Below are 21,187 nucleotides of genomic sequence, written 5' to 3' on the forward strand. Positions count from 1 at the left end.
CTATCATACAGACACAGACAGATCTTAAAAGAAACCGTCTGTGTCAATATTACATATGGTTTTTAAGAAAATCAGTCAATGAGTTATGACACACCAAGACTATGGTTATATTACAGATATATCTGTATTAGCAACTATCTAATAGTATTTTATCAGTGACGGATGAAGTCGTTTGTGACAATTTGTCTACTTTTACTGAATATGTGATAGTGCTGAGTGATTGATAGGTCCGGTCCATCGCCACAACAAACGAAATTAACGCAGCTCAACACTTCTAGACCTCCAAAATTCCGGTACTTGTTTCCCGTGAACCATCCAAATAAAACACCTCTCACATTCATGTCTCAGGATTTTATGTCACCCGGCATTCTATTGCTACGCTTTTTCATATTCCTTCGTTTTTCAATTCATGCTTTCAATTGTATCTACTCTTGAAAGTGAGGGTGAACGGTGTCCGTAGGCCCTGAGTGGCAGAGAGATACTTTTGGTTAGTTTGGTCGATTTTTACAAGTAGTGTTTCCTAATTGTAAATTGGGTGTAGTTTTTTTTTAAATCCTGTTTTTTCAAAAGAAAAAAATGGTATGGACTAGCTAAACTGACCGGTACCACCGGATTCTGGAGTGTGGGGTCAGGCGCCTGAGAAAAGAAAATGAGCCTCCTTAACTTCAAACTATCTCGGAATGCAAATTGACTGCAACAGGTTAGCATAATTTTATATAATAGCATACTGACTATAGAAATTATTACATGTCCTTTGGACATTTGCGGTCGAACTTTGGAATCGCCTCATAATTATTATTCCACAATCTCTCCTACTTAAAACGTTAGTTAAATTTCTATCGTCGTGCGATGGTCTGCCGCGTCCGCTGCCCTTTCCTGCGCCACTTGTGTGGGTCCCGCAGCCTCCGCGTCCAGCGCGCTCCCACGCCCTCCCGCATTTCCCGCGCGCCCCCGTGCTCCCGCGCCCGACCGTGTTTCCCGCGTGGGACGCCTGCGCGCTCCCGCGCGAGGGCGCGTTGCATCCAGCGTCTGACCGCGTTGCCTGCCACGTGCAAAGCACGGGCCAAAAACTAGTTCATACACACGTCTCTTGCAAATAGCACGATTTCCTTTAAAACAACTAGAAAAAACATATCCAGCGGCGTTCTAAGACCGCAACTTGGCCCCGATCGTGTGGACCGTCTCCCTGTCCGTCAGGAACGCCTTGGCGAGGCCGGACCCGAAGAGCACGTCGCCGAGGAGCACCAGGCCGGGGTTCTGGCTGCTGAGCGTGGCGTACAGCGCGGCGGGCGCGGTGCCGTTGTTGTAGAGGAAATGGACGAGCCCTTGCGGCACGGCGAATACGTCCCCCCTTGTGCAGCACCTTGGCGAAAAGCTTGTCGTCCGGGTAGGACGTGACGAAGCCGAAGTAGACGGTGCCGTCCAGCACCACGGCCGTCTCTGACGCCCGCGGGTGGTAGTGCGGCGGGAACACGCCCCCCGGCGCGACGCCGACGCGCGCGTGCGAGGCGCCGAGCGTGTCGAGTCCTGGTATCTGCACGGACAGCGCCGAGAAACCGTACCGCCGGCTCTCCGTGCCGCCGGGCCGGTCAACGCCAGGGAAGAAGAAGTCGTCCGGCACGACGGTCGCCGGGTCCTTGCACGGCAGCCCGTTCACGCGCACTGCATGCAGACATATATGTAACTATGTAAGATCTTGGTTGAGCTGGCGCAGGTTAAGTACTGAGTGCACAGATTTGTTCTTTGTTGACGAGTAAACAAGACTAGCTCGTTTGTTGGAGTTGCGTGTGGGCCTTGTGATTCAGCACATATATATGGCGACTGTGGCAAGGCTCTAAAGCAATGACAAACGAATGGTGAATGTGATAGAAGGAAATGAGCTCCCTTGAAATATGTAATGATGGACTCTTCTGGGACCGTGAAGAGACATTGGAGCGTGAAGAAGAATATGAATTCAAGAAGTTCAATTCACGTGTGCAAACCTAGATATTATGAAGCAGAATATGAGTTTAAGTCAGTATGACGAAGAATATGAATTAGGGTAATTTAATTTACGAATTTAAATCTAGTAAAAAGAAGAACGTGAATTCAAATCATTCAATTCACCCGCATGAAGAAGAATATGTATTCAAGTCATTTAATTCACCTGTGCTAGCCTAGTATGAGGAATAATGTGAATTCAAAGTCATTTAACTTTTTTTAGAGCGGGAGGTTGGTGTAGTCAATTTAAACACTTACATGTTCAAATCACATAAAATTATAATGAACACTACACAAATAACCTAACTAACATTGGCTTCATGGGATTTAAATGATTCAGACTCCGTCTAGAGAGCCGAGGTGCCACACCATTGTATATGAAAAGGGTTGAAGCATGTCTAGTATTTCTATAGGATTTACAGACAAGTATTCACTATGTGAAAAACGAAAAAAGGAGACACACAAAAGTGTCACTTATGTCGCCTTAGGTCATTTCACACTGTCTGATCTAACTCAGAGGTTATTCCCCACTAAACAATGGTAGTTCCAATTTTGACCCATGTAGAATAGCTTCATCATAGGGTAAATGACCTTTGTCAGAATAGAGCTCATCCTATAGGGCCCATGTTTTACTTCTTTGAAAAAGCTCTTCTTAGTGACCTTCTCAAGCATATACATGATGTACGATGCATAAGCACAACTTTGGGTAGGAGAGTGTGATGCGGTATGAATCTCTTCCCATATAAAATCCACCACACTAAAAGGAGAGGCCTCATTAGACATTCTAGCAGGAAGGTTTCTTGAGATACCTTGTACTGTTGTGGCGTCTCCACTTTTTGGAGCCAATGTGAGACGGAACAAGGAGTTGACATATTTGTAAAAAGGTTTCATGCCCGTAACCGTGCTATGGGTCACCTTTCCATGATTCTCATACATAAAGTCCATGTCTTCAGTAGAGAGTTGGGTCTCATTGTGAATCTTGGTCTTTTGTGTATCCCGAACATCAAATCCAAATACGTGAGCAAAAGCCCGATATGTAATCTTGTATTGCTCTCTCTCGATCATCCAGAACATGGTTTGATTATCCTCATGGTCATACCAAAGTGTTGCATAAAATTGAGCGATCACCTCCTCAAATACATGAGGTCTTTGATTCTTTTCTCTTCACAAGCTGCAATAACTTCATTGAAAATTGGATCATTCTTCCTTTTCATGTAATCCCAATCAATCCATTGCATTGGGGTTATTAGCTTCTTTTTGGTGAGGATCACAGTTTCATAAAAGTCTGCTTGAAAGTCACTCCAAAAGCGATGATCAGCCACATTTTTCACATATACAAACAGATTCTCATATCTCTCCGTTTTCACTTTGCTTGCCTTTTTTTTATGTAGTTTACAACTTTTTTGGGCGTATGTCGTATGTGTCCTGAGAGGCCTGTGAAGCTTCAAAGAACCCAACATGGGACTTTCCTCTTCCTCAATCTCTTCTTGGCTTTGAGTATTAGAACCGGAGGCCACGGCTTTCCCTTTGCCTCTATCTCTTATTGTTCCCCTTCCTCTTCCTCTTCCTCGAGGTGCCAAAGCATCACCATGAGGTACATTGGTGGTTTGGACCGCCTCATCAATCCGAATACCACTAGCTTGGGTTACCCTCACCTTCCTAACAACCTTGCAAACTCGCTTTTGCCTACCACCACTACCACTTCCGCTGCCACTGCCACTTTCATTACCACCAGATTCAGCCGGCTACGGAGGAGTGTCGCTTTGAGCATACAGATCAAATCGAGCTTTTGTCCTTCTTTGATAAGTTTGAGAGTCAAACTTGTCACGGCCCATCTGGATACACCCTGAGATAGATATGAATAGAACGCTTGAGATTCAAGAAGGATTGCACAAGATTTGAAATGATAAACATCTCTTAGATGAACTAGACTGGACAGCCCGGAGTATCCAGGCCAACCCAGATACTCTGGGTAGCCCAACGCCGAGAGGAAAGATATGGGATTTGGGTCATTTGTCCAATACATTGCAAAACTCTTGAAGTATGTGGTTCTAGGATGGATAAGGAACATTTCTACCAGACGAAATCGACTCTAGATTAAGACATTGAGAGACCGTGTTAAACGTTCTTGAGGAGTACCTTTAGGTCACATGACGCATGGAGAGTCAATCCGGAGGGAGGGCCGGAGAATCTGACCTAGAGTTGAAGGTGATTTGATGATGAACTCGCAAAATCCACAATGGAGTCTTGAAATCGCTGGAGGGGGCTTCTCCATGGTGAGAGAGTGAAATAGGAGTTGTAAAAGATTAAGTGAAGGGGTAACTTCTCAGGATAGATGTAAAAGTCTGGATGACCTGAAGTATCCAGGTGAACTCGGAGACTCCGGGTTGGAAATTAATTCCAAACCGAGAAGCTCTCTCGAAGGGGAACCCGGATCCTCCGGGTTTAGTGACATAATCCAAAGTATCCGGGTTAACCCAGAGACTCCGGGTTCTGTCAACTCAACAGATGTGGCCAGGGAGCTAAGGACCTCCAGAATCCAAATACTCTGGGCTAGGCCGGACTATCCGGGTTCTATAGCTGATAGGAAAAAATTTTGAGCTAAGATTTAATGAGGATTTAAGAGAGATTGGATAGTTAGACATATAAGACACTTTTACCACTTGTGATCAGCCAATAAACAACAATACATAACTATGATCACAAGTAGTAAATTATGATCAAAAGATCAAATAACCAAATATTTTTTTTGGAAAATAGCACACAAATGACATTTTTACAAACTTCTAGCTACCAAAGCTATAAAGCTAAAACAATCAATTGTATGCAATATATCAAGCCACGTTGTGAGAATCTAGGATATTTAGCTCACTTATCAACTCGCAAAACCTTTGCTCATCTAGTGGCTTGGTGAGGATATCGGCTAGTTATTTTTCAGTTCTCACATGGCGAATATCGATATTCCCTTTGGTTGAGTTATCTCTCAAGAAATGATGTCGTATGTCTATATGTTTGGTTTTTTGAGTGTTGCAAGGGATTGTTAGCTATTTTGATGGTACTCTCATTGTCACACAAAAGAGGGACTTTGGTCATGTTGTAGCCATAATCTCTCAAGGTTTGTCTCATCTAAAGAAGTTGAGCACAACAAGCACCCGCGGCAATATACTCGGCTTCGGCAGTGGATAGGGCTACGGAATTTTATTTCTTTGATGACCAAGACACCAAAGACCTACCCAAGAATTGACAAGTTCCAGATGTGCTCTTCCTATCCACTTTTCAAATGGCATAATCAGAATCCGAATAGCCGATGAGTTCAAAGGATGGACCTTTAAGATACCATAAAAAGGTAAGGAGTATGAACCAAATATCTAAGAATTCTCTTAACGGTCACTAAATGGCACTCTTTTAGAGCGGCTTGAAATCTTACACACATGCACATACTAAGCATAATATCAGACCTAGATGCACAAAGGTAAAGCAAAGATCCTATCATGTATCGATATCTTTTGATCCACGGCCTTCCCATCTTCGTTGAGATTGAGATGTCCATTGGTTTGCATTGGAGTCTTGATAGGCTTTGCATTCTCCATGTCAAACTTCTTGAGCATATCTTTGATGTACTTGGTTTGATATATGAAGGTTCATTCCTTGAGTTGTTTGATTTGAAATCCTAGAAAGAACTTCAACTCTCCCATCATTAATATTTCAAACCTCTTGGTCATGATTCTACTAAACTCTTCATAAAATATTTTGTTAGTAGAACTAAATATAATGTTATCTACATATATTTAGAAAACAAATAAATCATTATCAACTTTTTAGTGAAAAGAGTAGAATCGGTTTTGCCTATTTCAAAGCCTTTTTGATAAGAAAATCCCTAAGGCATTCATACCATGCTCTAGGTGCTTGCTTAAGCCCATAGAGCGTCTTATGGAGTTTATATACATGATGAGGATACTTAGGATCTTCAAATCTGGATGGTTGCTCCACATAAACTAATTTGAAGATTGATCCATTAAGAAAAGCGCTCTTCACATCCATTTGATATAGCTTGAAATTATGGTAAGTAGCATAGGAAAATAATATTTGAATAGACTCAAGGCTAGCTACGGGAGCATAGGTCTCACCAAAATCCAAACATTCGATTTTTGTGAAGCCTTGAGCAACCAACCTTGCCTTGTTCCTTGTCACAATCCCGTTCTCATCTTGCTTGTTGTGAAAGACCCATTTGGTGCCATTCACGTTTTGACTGGGTCTTTCCACAAATGATCATACTTCATTTGTCTTGAAGATGTTGAGCTCTTCTTGCATAGCCATCATCGAATCCGGATCTCCAAGTGCATCATCTACCTTCAAAGGCTCCAAAGAGGAGACAAAAAAGTAATATTCACAAAAATTTACAATTCTAGAACGAGTGGTTACTCCCTTTTGTATATCACTAAGTATATTATCGATGGAGTGATCTCTTTGGACACTTTGATGAACTCTTGGGTCTGACACTTGGGATTGAAGTTGAATGTCTTTCACTTCATTATCATCGAGGAATTTGTTGGAGTCATCATGGGCTTGATCTTGATTTGGACCTTGGTCTTGATCTTGAGTTGATGTAGATGGCTCCACTTGAGTTGATGAAGATGGATGAACTTGATCATTATTAACCATTTGTAGTTCTTGGGGCTCTTGAGGCTTAATTTCACTTGTTGTCATCTTCTTTATAGCCTTATTTGGAATTTATTCATCTCCTAAAATATTTGGATCAACTTGCTCCACTTGGGAGCTGTTAGATTCATCAAATATCATATCACGCGCAATTTTAACACAACAAGTGATTTTGTTGAAAACACAGTAGGCGTAGGCATTTGATCCATAACCAAGCAAGAAACTTTCATCTACTTTAGTAGCAAATTTATAACTTCTTACTTTCTTATTTAGAATAAAATATTTACTACCAAAAACTCTAGAGTATGAAACATTAGGCTTGTTACCAGTTATAAGCTCATAAGCGGTATTCTTCAACATCTTGTGGAGATACAATCGGTTGATGGCATGGCATGCGGTGTTGACGGCCTCCACCCAAAATTGATCCAAAATCTTGTATTCATCAAGCATTGTCCTTGCCAACTCTATGAGAGTCCTATTCTTTCTCTCGACAACCCCATTTTGATGAGGGGAGTAGGGTGCCGAGAACTCATGCTTGATCCCTTCTTCATCAAGGAATTCTTCAACTTGTGTATTCTTGAATTCGCTTCCATTATCGCTTCTCACTCTCTTGATCTTCGCATCAAATTCGTTTTGAGCTCTTCTCATGAATTTCTTGAATATGGCTTGTATTTTACTTCTGTCATGCAAAAAAATACCCAAGTGAAACGAGAATAGTCATCAATAATAGCCAAATCAAATTTGTTATCACCAATGCTTATGTAGGCTATTGGTCCGAATAAATCCATATGAAGGAGTTCCAATGGCCTTGTGGTCGTCATCACATTCTTGGCGGGGTGAGGAGCTCCAATTTGCTTTTCTGCTTGACATCAATTACAAATTTTATCTTTCTCAAAAGAAATATTTGTTAGTCCAAGGATGTGCTCCCCCTTTAGAAGTTTAGACAAATTCCTCATGCTAACATGGGCTAGTTGGCAATGCCTAGCCAACCCATGCTAGACTTAGAAATCAAGCAAGTTTTAGGTCTCAATTCATCCGTTAAAAAATCAACAAGATAAAGTTTACCTTTCAACTTACTGGTGAAGGCTATTGAGACGTCATCCCTTCTAGAGACGGTCACACCCTTATTAGTAAAAAGACAATTGTAGCATATCTCACAAAGTTGTGATACGGATAGCAAATTTTAACTAAGAGATTTAACTAACAAGACATTTGAGATATAATGATCATTGTAAATAGCAATTTTACCTAAGCCAATTACCTCTCCTTTTCCATCATCACCAAAAACAATATTTTTATGAGATCCTTCATTTTCTTCAAATGATGAGAACATCTCCTTCTCTGCGGTCATATGATTTGTGCATCCATTATCTAGCACTCAGCTTGATCCACCAGAGGAGTACGCCTACAAAACAAATTTACTTGAGTCCTTTCATGTTAGTCACAAGTACTTTTGATACCCACACACTCCATTTCACCGCTCTATCTTTTGTGATGTCACCAACAAATAGAGCAACCACTTTACACGGTGGTTCCTCTTAAGCACATAAGATGCATAAATTGTGGATTGAGGTGCATGGCATTTGGGTTGTTTGGACTGTGTGGTGAGACCATTTTGCTTGCCTCCCTTGATGAACTTGAGATACTCCTTGCCATTGATCACCATATGCTCACTTGGCTTGCTTGTATGCATATCAAATTCAAGTCCTCTCTTTTGCCTATTGTCCTTGGTCTCAATGGTCTTGTATAGTGCATCTTTGAATTTATATGTCTTGATGCACCCATACTTAACCAAGACGTTTAGCCTCTCATTTTCCTTTTGCAATGCTTACAAAGATTGAATATTAGTAGCACAAGCATTTATATCAATATTGTAGCAACAAGAGCAACCATTACTAGTGGAAGCACTAAAGAGTAAGGTTGCATCATTAGAGGTAGGAGTGCTATTCTTAAGAGCATCAAATTGCACTTCAAGAGTTTTATGAGATTCATCCAAATATTTGAATTTCTTTTGAAGTGTAACATTCCTACTCTCAATACTAGTAACAGATTCATTGGCCAAGCTTAGTTGCTTGGTCACCTCCTCAACCTTCTTCCTCTCTTTAGCAAGGAGCTCCTCGAGTTCAAGGTTTCTCTCCTTTTCAAGGATGAGCAAGTCCTCTTGCTTCTCAAGGATCTTCTCTTGACTCTCTATTGTTTCTATTAGTTTTTTCATTTTAGACATGGCATTCTTACTAAGACCTTTAAGCATACTTTCACAACCACTATCACTACTACTATCACTATCTAGGAGTTTAGGTTACGATTTTATCTTGCGCCTTTTTGCCATGAGACACTTGAGAGTGTCGTCGTTGTCGCTCATGTCACCAAAAAGTGATTTTGTTGGTGTAGAAGAGCGAATGGCGATGGTGACGACTCTATCATCATCGGGGTCAGAGTCGGAGTTGGAGTCCCACTCCTCACCGATGTGAGCTTGACTCGAGTACTTCTTCTTATAGGTCTTGTACTTGTCCTTCTTGAAAGTCTTATTCTTCTTCTCATCCTTGTCCTTGCTCTTCTTCTTGTTCAGATAATCGGCGATGAAATGGCCAACTTCACCACACTCATAGCAAGCTCTCTTGGATGTTCTTCTCTTGGGTATATCTCTCTTATACTTGCTATAGCCACCCTTCTTCATGAATTTCTTGAATTTTCTTACAAAGAAGGCTATTTCTTCATCATCCAAGCTCTCATCTTCACTTGATCTTGATTCTTCAACTTGCTTGCTTTAAATGCTACTTCTTTGTTCTTGGAGGTGGAGCTTTGCTTGACAAGATTTTTGACTTCATTTGCTTCTTCCTGCATGAGCTCATGAGCAAGGATTCTTCCGAGCACATTGCTTGGTGTGAGCCTTTTGTAATCTCTTCTTTCTTGGATAAGAGTCACCAAGGTGGGGTTTCGTGGTGCAAAGTCTCTTAGTAATTTTCTCACAACCTTGTGATCATCTAGTTCTTCACTTCCAAGGCCTCTAATTTTGTTCACCAACACCATCATGCGATCATACATTCTTGAGGGGTTTCATCATCATCCATCACAAATCTTCCCAATTTTCCCTTAAGCAACTCTATCTTGGACTCTCTCATGCTTGTGGTGCCTTCATGTGCGACTTGGAGTGTGTCCCATATTATTTTGGCCTTCTCAAGCCCGTCCACCTTATTGAACTCCTTGTGGCTCAAGCCGCCAAGTAATACACTTGCGGCTTGTGCATTGCGGTAGATGCTTCACTCTTGTTCAGAAGTGAGCTTTTTATCTTCATCCGGCAAAACACAACCTGTGCAAACAATCTTCCACATACTTGAATGAAGAGAAATTAAATGCAATTTCATTTTGTGTCTCCAAGCGGTATAATGGGTACCATCAAAATACGTTGCACGCCCAGATGGCACAGATATATAAGAATTAGATACATTTAATTTTTCATAATTGAACTCAATTGCTACTCCCTTCCTTTTACTGTTTCCCGATGTCAAAATGTCATCCTTTAGAGTCTTTGGGCTTCCTGCATCTTTCGGACTCTTTTCCCCGGAAGCCGATATCTTCCAATCTTCCAAGCGGTGAAGCTTTGAAGGAGGTTAGGCTCTGATACCAATTGAATGTACGAGATGTCGCCTAGAGGGGAGGGGAGTGAATAGGCATTTCTTGAAATTTAAATTTTTGCAGCGGATTATAGCATCCAGATACTCCGGGTAAATCCAGAGACTCCAGGTTATATAGATAGTCCAGTATGACTAGGAAATCGAATTTAGTCTATGAGTTACCACATGTTCTAATAGATGTCTAAAGACCTATTGACCAACAACCTGCAACTACACACTCACAAGCAAGTAGATCGGGGCAAATCACCCACAATAAACAAGAACAAGAAAGTATGCAAGAAAGTAAAGGAGACAAGAATTTATATCCCAAAGTTCGGTCACTCCAAAAAAAGTGCCTACATCTTCGTTGAGGAGCTCACAAAGAGCCGGGTCTCTTTTAACCCTTTCGTCACCCAAACGATCACTAAGATCAAGCTAGGGTTGCTTACTCAAATCGTTGGGGTAATAAAAACTTCTAGGGGCACTCCACAAGCTTGGGTGCTCTCCGAGAGACGCCTAACCGTCTAGAAGCTTAAGGCTCCAAGAGTAAAAAATGCGGATTGACGGCTTGGCGATGAACTCAAGTGCTAAGATTGGATTTAAGCTCACTAGCTCTTTAGTCTCACTCTCCCAACCCTACTCTCCAAATATTAAAAGATTTAAGACTTTAGAGGAGTTAGGAGGGCTATTGAATGGCTATGAATGAGTTTGTCCACGAGTTGTTCAGTAGCAAATGAATAAGGGGGTGAGGTGTATTTATACCCTCCACTCAAATACTAGCCGTTACTATGCCTTTTGAACTGACTTGAAGTATCTGGGTCAACCTGTAGATTCCGGGTTGGCACAAATCGCACAACCACGAGCCTGTCCGGAACCCAACTCGGAGGGTCCGGATGAACACAGAACCCGAAGTATCGGGGTTAACCTGGAGGATCCGGGGAAACTTTTAGACTCTAACCGAGACTCTCTAGCAAAGTATAGTCCGGAGACTCCGGCCACTTGGAGGTTAAAACATTAAACCCAATCCGAGAGCCTGGCTCAGAGCTCTACACGGAGACTTCGGACTTCTGTCCAGAATCCAGAGTATCCGGTCAAACCCAGAGACTCTAGGTTCAGACAAAAACAGCACTTTCCTGGTGTCCACGGATTATTGTGTCTTTTAATTTTTGATTCTAAAAGGATACATGAGCACTGAGACACCGTTAAAACTAACAATACACATCCCTCTTAATAGAACGGTATTCCTAAACTCAAATTCAAAAATAAAGCAAATTAAAACATATTGAGTAATTACATGCCACTTCTCTTTTCTTTTGAGGGACGTCATCATCATTTAACTTCTCCATCGGGACTAAAACCTGTTCATAATCTCAATAAACATATTAGTTCTTTAATCATTTGTCATCAATTAGCCAAAACCCACATAGAGGGCCTCAATGCATTTTCAATTATACTCTTCCCTCTTTAGAGCTGACGCCCTCGGCAGCTTACCGCGTACACGATAGATATATACCTAGTATCTCCTCTCGGTGCCACGTCTATACCATATCTCCTCCACAGACCGACACACATGCGCTCATGAAGCGAGAGTTAGCTCTGAATACCATCTATAACATCCTGCGTCCAAAATCTGTTTACCAAACAACCCCCACGTGAGACGGACCCATGTATACATATCATCTCTCTTACACTTTCATCCTCACTTCGTGTAAAAAGATTAATCTGAAGTTGCTATGTTTAGAATACAAAAGCTTATAAACTACTTCAAACCTATTTAAATAACCAAATTGATACTAAACCTACTGTACCAAAACCCTTAGACCATATGGATTGAAACCAGAAATAATAATGAGCTGGATATTACAGGTTCCGCCCCGAACTTAAGGGCACAAGACGCGGAAGCCGATTATATAAGATGAAGCAGAACATCTTACTACTCATCAGATCAAATTTCAGACTGCAACTAATATACTCATGAATCTTCAGTGCCCAACAAGGCAACAAGTACTCAGTGCTTGTATGTAAATAATTCCTCCCTCCTTTTGTTTTTCCTTTTCTTCTCAACAATGTACATGCACTATCTGCATACATACATCTAACAAAAGAATAACAAATGGTATCTACAAACTGAGAAATTGTGCAATCAAGTACACAATGCTCTGGAGAAAATTGAGGTAATCTGCTAATTAATCTAGCAGCAAAAAAATCGCTGGTCTGTCTGAAATACATGATGACCAGTTAGTTATTGTTCTGAATTCTAATCACCTAGGCAAGCAATGAAACAATAACAGAATTGTTCACTGCAACCTGCTCCTCTTGAAGTCGGGGAGCGTGAGTGACACCGTCGTCGGGGGCTGGAAGCCCACGGATGCCAACCTCGGTGACAGGATCATCGCCGGGCTGGGCCGGGGGGACGGCACCGGGTCCCTCTTCCTCGACGGCGAGCCGGCAAGCCTCGGCGAGAGGTTGACGTGCTCGAGGGCCCTGGACTGAAGGTCCTGCGGGTAGTCGCGGACGCACCGGATGCGGGGGCCCGTGCCCGTCGACCACCGGCACGTCTGGTGGTTCTTGCCGTAGTCAGCAGCGGCACCACCACTCGCCGGTGGCAGCGGCAGCTCCTCCTTCTGCTGCTGCTCTGAACTTTGCGCCTCTTCTTCGGTTTCAGTGTTAGTGTGGGTGTCAGTGCCATCCTCCTCTGCTTCACTCATGTTTCCGTCGCCGGTTGTCCGGTGACCATCGTCATCTTCCCGAGTGTCGTCGACCTCGGGTTCGCTCATATGCTCATCGGCAGCTGCACCTTCTGCGTTGTGATCTGCTCCGTCGGTGTCGTCCGAGACGGCGGCGTCAGGCTGAGCGTCAGGCTTGCTCAGCAAGGGGTACTCGTCAAATTTATCGATCGGGCATTTCTGAAAGAAACCATAACGTTCACATGTCATTACAGTTCTGAATATTGCAGTAACACTCTATGTGACATGTAGACTAATGTGAAATTTGCTGACATTTACCTTGACATCGGTGAGATCGACGTCGTTCTCCTCAAGATAGCGGATGAACTCTCTGAAGTTCTCTTCGGTCGGAAGGTAGTGACCGCTGTACGGCCATATGGCCTGACGAAAATAAGCAACACCGTCAGTTATGTCCGATAAACTTTTCTGAATGCACATTGAACTATGCTGTTATTTCATTGTACTAAACTAGAGTTGTCTTTTGATATGAACATACCTTTAGGATTCCTTCTTTGACCACTAATCGTCCTGCAGATGTTATGGCTCCACCGGCCAGAAAACTAGAGTGTTGAAATGACCCTTTCTTCTTCTGCTCATAGCCAAAACCGAAACAAGAACTTCAGAACAAATGCAGCAAGCAATTGTATCACAGTTATCTGAGTGTAGGTGTTACTGAAATTGCAATCTAGTTAACTGAAAGTTATGTTTACCTGACCAACATAGAGTGCCTTGGTGGTGCTGAGGACGAAAATCCACTTGGAATCATCCGAAGTGTGCACAATAACTCCATCTTTCTTGTACACAAGTTTTCCACTCTCCATTACAACTTCATACTCTTGCCTCTCTTTCTGCAATTCGGAACAGAAAACACAAGACAAAGGATCAGATTGATCATTCAGTTATTCAGGTTACTGAAATTTGAATGTAATGCTACTTTTTTTAATTAAAAGTGTTTAGGTTGAGGAACATACTGGTCCAAGGTACTTGATGCATTGGCTCTGAAGTTTATTCCTAGGGCATTTCTCGAGATTTACTTCTTTGCCGTCCCCTACGTCCAACCTGTGCATTTCATTAAAGAAAATGCCTTTTATTTTTCCCATTTTTAAACTGACTAAACAAAAAAGAAACAAAAACAAAAAAAATCCATGTTTAATTACCAATAGAAGAACGGCTCTGTACTCTCACTCCTGGACCAGACATCATAGTAAATATGCAAATTGTGCCCATATCGATGCCTCGGGTCAATCTGCCAATACACACATACAAAAGCAGCAGCGGCATTAGTAAACTAGTAATCACTTGCAGCAATCTCACTAGATCTTATTAATTAGTTTAGTTCCTAGGTTAAGTAGCACGTGACGTACAGCTTCGAGCCAGTGCTGCAGCGCCAGCTTCTGCGCCTTCCCATTCTTCGACAACCCTTTCCCAAGCTACGGAAACAACCAAGCAAGACTCGCGTCAGCAGCTGCGATTCCGATGCATCTCAAGAGCATTTCTGACGCATCAACAACTGTAAAGTGTAATATACCTTGGCCGCTCTGGTCCTGGCTCGTGCCCACCGCGACGCCGCCGTCTCGGGCTTGTCGCCGTTGAAGAACGAGATAGAGCTGTGCTTCAGAGACGCGAAGTCCAGCGCCTTCCACCTGCAGCAATCATCAAATCTTAGTCAAACCTGAATTTTTCAACTAGGTGATTGGCCGTTCCGATGCTCACGAACTCAAGAAACGGGTGCGAACTACGAACCAGAGCTCCTCGACGACGACGGCGCAGTCGGCGAGGTTCCGCCGCGTCCGGTAGCTCTTGTACACCTTCTGGAGCTTCACCGCCGCGGCGTCGAGCTCGCATTTGGGGCTGGAGGAGACTCTGGGGCTTGAAGATGCCGTGAAAATCATTTCTGAATCCCTCCGGTCGTCGTTGACGGCGACGTAAATTCGACTCAGCCTAGAACCATGGTCCAATGAAGCTACTGCGTCCTCTGCTCCTTCCCAATGTTTGAAGCTCAGTGACTGCATCAGCGTGCCCTTGGAGAAGCAGAGCTTCCCCTGTTCATCCCAGGGAGGGGAGACTCTGTTCACCATGGTGCTGTCCTTCGTCCTCGGGTTGCAGATTTCGACGCCAAGAACTTCAGGCCATGCGTCGCTCAACAATCCCATAAACTGAAAACTTGTCCTGCAAAATTTAATTTCAGAGTTGCAGATTCAGTTTCAGGTGTAACAGTGATCACAAACAACTTGGAACTTGGAAGAAGAGGGACAGAGCGAGAAAACAATTCTGCTCTCATGACATGGTCAAAGTCAGAGAGAAGAATGAACTGAACCAAACAAGCATTAGGAACAAGCCGCCGGCAGAAACGACTCGAGACCAACGCATCCAAGAAATTCCACGGCTGGCACCACAGCAGCATAAACAAAAAGGTAAATGCAAAAAAGAGCAGCCAAGCCTCTAAGCACGCAGTTTTACCTAAGAAAAAAATGTCACAGAGGCCTAAATATATGATCTTTATCCAGGATTGCTGCATTCGACGCCGCAGAAAACAGAGCGAAAGACGTAATTGCGCCAAATTTATGGCCTGTTTTACATTGAACCGAACAAGATCCATGGCACCTGACGAACCTCGAATCCTCGTGCTGGTGCAGATAAACCTATCTACAAATTGTGTGAACTCAGCTCCAGAAAAACATGCCAGATCGAAGAAGGTTGAAACTAAGAACGCAGGGGCATTAAACAATATGCAGAAGCTTCAAAGGTCACAATTTGATGCAAAATTCTGCATTTAGCTCTCCATGGTGGTATTCTATTTTTTTTTTCTAGGATGAAGAGTCATCCAAGAAGAAACTAAACCATTAAAAAGAACATTACATCACACACTAAGCAGCAGCTAGATTTCAGAGTGGCCACAAAGATTACATTCTGAGTAAAGAACTCTGCATCTAGCAGTTCATACACTAATTCCAATCCCCGTCAAGAACCCAGATGTCCCCAACCAAGAGCGAGACTAGATCAAACAAGATAGCAGCAAGAACTCCATGCTCCTTACCTGGTGGTCTTGGAGCAAGAACAGAGTCGTTCTCCAAAAGCACAGAAAGAGCTGAAATCTTGCGAGCGGCTGAGTGAAATTAATCTTTGGAATTAGCTGGAGTGAGATGTGGCTAGCTGCTGGTGTACTGCAACTTCAGGGCTGTCACTTCTCCCTCTCATATATATACCGAAATCTAGGTCTGGACCCGCTCCAGAGTGGGCCGGCCCCTCCCCCAGAAACGTGGAAAATTGAAGGAGTAGGCTGCTGCAAGAATTGTGTTCTGCAAGAAATCTCAGAGTCTTCGGTCACGGCTGAAGTTGCAGCTGCAGCAGCAGTTTTCAACTGCTTGAATTGAATGTCCTTTCAGTTTACACCTCGTCAAACCTCTCTTTTCAGTATGGCGAAGGGAACAAATTAGAGGTAGTACTACTTCGTTTTGATATTGGAGTTATCTATCATAAACAAGATACTGAAAATCTTCAAGATGCCCATCGTAGCAAAATCAACTTAATTTTTATTTTGCTTTCGCCCTACAAGACTTAAGTTAACTTGGCCCTAGCCTAGTAAATTGGGCTGTAAGAATTATTAAACAGTGAGTGGCTTTGAAGGCTAATTATACAAAATATCAAGCACTCTTTGCATAGAACTCGTGTTGGCGATCGTTTGGTGTCCAGTTGATGCTGTACACATGTTTCCCACTAGAAGAACGATGTTCAATTTACGCATACAAAATATTGAGTCCGTTATCTTGTCATGCGAATGATTACATTGGAGAGAGATGTCTGATGGGTATTTATGCCCAAACTTTGGAAATGCAAATTTTCTGGATTATCATATCCAATAGTAATCTCGTTACAATTAATAATCTCAAATACCCAAGCCAACATACATGATACAGTTCTAACAATTGCGCTCACCACCTTCCAAAAAATACTAGCATTGACTGTGTTACAAACTACCTGTATAGGAAAAGCCATTGCAACTTAAATGTGTATTCTGAACAATATATCCCATTCGGTCATAGAGGAGTGTCATTTTGAACATGATATGGTCTCCAAAGCACTGCCTTGAGCAGAATTTCTACTGTAAAATCTACAACGTCTTATAAATCATAATAGTACAAATTTACGGACAACCAGATTTTGAAAACGTTCTGCACTCTTTAGTCTGTGATCGGATGGGCACGCAGAAAAGCCTAATGATGTTTCTGTTTCTTTTGTCTTTGAGTTGTGGTATAAAATAGCACCAAATGGGCATAATGGCACTGGACCATGTACCGGACCATAGTGGATCGAACTGGAAGCGTTCAAAGACCAAAAGCAGTAAGAGGCAGAGGCATTCATGAATGCATATGGTATCCCTCGTAGCATAGCGATGAGACAGGTGCCGGTGGATGAGTTGGTGGTTGGCAGTGCAGCATGAAAGCAACCGATGAACCAGTCGTGCTCCCGGACTTGATCCCACCGGTCTGTACACTGCATCCATGCGTGCTTGCACTTGTGGGGCGGTCAAGGTGTTTGATCCGCCTGGGACGACGCAACCTCAGTTAATCACGTCACATACATACATACATACATACATACATACATACATACGTTCGGTTGTTCGCAAGCCCTGTTTGGAAGTGCTGCATTTGAGGGCCTTGTCCGCGATGTATGTGCGAAAGGAATTCGTTATTTGGCATGTACAAATGATCAAGAAAATGCCATATGTTTTGATTTCCACGAAGCAAAGTTTGACGTCTCTAGCGCATCGTCATGGATGACACACATTTTTATAAGGGGCCTCCTTCACTGGTCTTTTGCTTATGAGGTAATCTAACATAGATAAGATATAAAGTATAGATAGAGGGTAGCTTCCAGAGGAGATGAATAAGCATCTTGTAAATAGCTTCCAGAGGAGATTAAATCACCTAACACACCTTAAAAAGAAACAAAAGCCAGAGAGAAACTAGTTGCTAAGGAAATTTCCAAGCATAACTCTTATAGGTGTAAGTGAACTCTAGGTTCAATTGGCACATATCGCATGAGACAGCACCATAGAAAGAAAACAACTTGAAGGAAGAAGATTTTGATAAAAAGCAACATTGAAAGAAGAAATTCTCTAAATTGATGATATAGAGGAAAGAGAATTCAAGAATTATGTATATACATTTGTACGTAAATTGTATGCCTCTAGCAACCAGAACAACATCTTCTCAAGATGGGAAATTTTTTAGCACACAGCCGAAACGAAAAGACAATCGGAAAGAGAAAAACTCGCAACGAAGCAAGAGAGCAAATAGACGGAGAATAGAAGTAGATGAAAACAAGCATCAGAAGAAACAATTTCTTCATTTTTTTTACAGAGGACAACCCTCTTTTCAGCAGATTACAAGATATTTTTCTCACAAATAGCTCTCACTTATTACAAAGGCTAAATTCTCATTTCCTCTTATCTAAAACCTATCTCTCAAGGCTCAAATGGCTGACTTATCCCTCCACACAGCCCTACCTCTCTATTTTTAGGTCTAGAGGGGCAGCTTAGCCCTTAAGTTTATTTATTCCCAAAATACCCCTCACTTTCAATGGCCTCCTACCTACTATCGGGGCATTTTGGTTCATTTTTCGCTCCATCTATTGGACGACCGTGATGTTTTCATGACTTAGCTTTGCCTCGACGCAAGTTTCACGATGATGCCATGTGCACTCTATTTTTCCACAATTTTGAGGCCAAACCGCGAAACCGCCTCTCATGCTTCTCAAAACGTGACTCACTGCCACTTGTATACACCTTATGCAAGCATCCCGATGTTGACACGTGTACTCTATCTTGCGATCTTGATCGCCGGCAAGTCTCTCCTGCTCCCGATCCCTCAGGCCGCCTTATCACTTACACCGGCATCCCCTTCGTTTGACTTTATCGACACATTATTTTCATCCATCTTCTCATTCTTTTCTTGACCTCCATGTGTACAGCTAGGATCACCCTTAACTCTGCTCGGCCTCCTTGATCGTCTGACACCAAGCACACCGCTTGGCCCTAATCATCCCGCCATCGACCGCCAAGTTGCATCCATCATCTGCACAATATTAGACAAGCAAACACATATATTCACCTCCATTACAGATTAGTCTATAATCTAAAATCCTCAGTTAAAGCATATCTTAGGAAAATCGTGAACGTCGGATGTTCCGGCGTTGTCAGCTTCTGAACGCCGGACCATTCGACGTGTACTTCTTCTCTGGATCAGCCATCTTGCAACCTCTCTGCAAGAAATGCTCCAGTGAAGCACACGACGTTCACCCCTTTGAGTGCCAAACTATCCGGCGAGCACAAGTTCACCAGAGCCAGTTCACAACCTCTCTGCAAGAGAAGTTTCAGCGTTCACTTCACTTCATCACTGGACCATCCAGTGTACTCTTCCATTTTTGCCTCTAGGATGAAATACTTCGGCATGTACATTTCCCATTGCCAGACCATCTAGCATGTACATTCTTGCCAGAATCCATTTTGCAATCTCTCTGCAAAAAATAGTCCAGCGTACACCTCACTTTATTGCTAGATCATCCGGTGTACACTTCACTTTCTGCCTTTGGTTTGAAAAGCTCTGGCATGTACAAAATCCCAGGCGCCAGACCATCTGTCGTGTATAATTTTCCTGGACTTAGAGATAAAATGCTAACTCCATTTTTCTTTGCAACTTTGGTTAGTCATGATCATACTTGCAATACATAAAACATGTTCAAGAAATCTCACAAATCAACAAACCAAAATAGTAACATTGTCAATCGCTCATCACATATATGCCAAGCTCATTTCAACTTGGTTTCACAATCTCCCCCTTAATGAGTGTGTTGACAACCCTCAAAGCACAAATATTTTGGTTTGAAAACTTGCAACAAAACAAGTTCATCCGGTTGACCAAAAACTCAAGAAAGAGAAACAATGTCACTTGGCATAAGAAGCATCGCAAAAGCTCGAAGAGAGGCAAAGACAAGACAATTGCAAAAACTCCCTCTAGATGAATGCACACATTTCAGGATTCTTCTTCTTTGTGATTTAGTGCATATGTTCACCCCCTTTAGCAACGCAAACATCAAGGACAAAAACTCCATGAAAAAAAATATAAATATGCAAACCTAATGAGCTTTCACAAGTATACCATCATTTTCAAAAGCTAAAAGCATCAAGGGGCTTTGGAGAGTAGAATGTGGAGCTCACAATCGCATAAAGACTCAAAAAGAGACAGTGACATATGAGCATAAAGCTTGACAAGCTAATCCTGAATAATTGTTGGCGCATTTAAGTTCATATAGCCGAATCATGTTAAAAGAGACTACCACAGCATCCACTTGTGCCGAGGCAATACAAGCATTAAGAACTAGCTAACTTCAATCTCAAACTAGGCAAACATGCATTTATGACAGTAGGCTTTGCAAACGTTCACATATAAAACCCAGACTTAGATGAAGTGATTAAAACATAATTGAGCATTTAGGCACATGATTTAGTGATGGATCCTTCTATGACCCATCACTTATATAGCCTTGGGTTGGGACATGACCATGACTCGTCACTAATAACAGCTCATCATTGACGGGTCATAAAGTTACCCGTCACTTATTACATTAATGATGGGTCATAACTACACTTGTCAGTAACATATAACACATTAGTAATGACACCAGTCATAAGTAATGAGTCATGTTACGACCCATTACTTATGACTTAGCATTGCTAATGAGTCTCCCTATGCCAGTCATAAGTGATGGGTACTCTGATGACCCGTCACTGATAACTTAGCTCTGGTATTAGAGCTAACCAGCTACTACACACCCAACAGTTATAGAGACTCAACAATACTCTCTAATATCTTGTTGATTTAATGTTTGAATTGTTGCTAGGTCTTTGAAGGTTTGCGTCTCCCCCTTTCCTCCTCTTCTAACCCCTATTTGGTAGATTTTTTGTGCTTTGAGTGGTAATAAACCATTTTGTATCTTTATCCAAAATCTTAGTACAAGTGAGTTGTATTTATGTTAGATTTGGTAACAGGTTTGCCCGATCTACCGTGAGATGCCACAGATCTAGTGTAATTGTATGGAATTTTTCATCACATACTTAATAACATAATTAAGGTAATTTTTAATGAAGAATGAATATTTTTACATTGTAGATGGAGGACAGAAGTTGGATGTACCTTGAGATCC

At 42.3% G+C, this 21,187-nt stretch overlaps 1 protein-coding gene and 1 pseudogene across 1 annotated transcript; both read right to left on the reverse strand.

Annotated features, from left to right (window-relative positions):
- Window positions 1-790: 790 nt before the first annotated feature.
- Window positions 791-2,925, reverse strand: LOC133885124 (germin-like protein 5-1; annotated as a pseudogene).
- Window positions 2,926-12,267: 9,342 nt separating this feature from the next.
- LOC133883861 (IQ domain-containing protein IQM1-like) lies at window positions 12,268-16,308 on the reverse strand. The gene is made up of 10 exons (XM_062323244.1): window positions 16,017-16,308; window positions 14,723-15,148; window positions 14,508-14,622; window positions 14,344-14,409; window positions 14,137-14,225; window positions 13,951-14,038; window positions 13,690-13,827; window positions 13,476-13,568; window positions 13,259-13,360; window positions 12,268-13,159 (listed from the first exon to the last, which is right to left on the reverse strand). The coding sequence occupies exons 2-10, from the start codon at window positions 15,130-15,132 to the stop codon at window positions 12,551-12,553; spliced, it is 1,710 nt and encodes a 569-aa protein (XP_062179228.1). The 5' UTR covers window positions 15,133-15,148; window positions 16,017-16,308; the 3' UTR covers window positions 12,268-12,550.
- Window positions 16,309-21,187: the final 4,879 nt, after the last annotated feature.

The sequence above is a fragment of the Phragmites australis genome, chromosome 11, assembly GCF_958298935.1.
Source record: "Phragmites australis chromosome 11, lpPhrAust1.1, whole genome shotgun sequence".
Taxonomy (NCBI): domain Eukaryota; kingdom Viridiplantae; phylum Streptophyta; class Magnoliopsida; order Poales; family Poaceae; genus Phragmites; species Phragmites australis.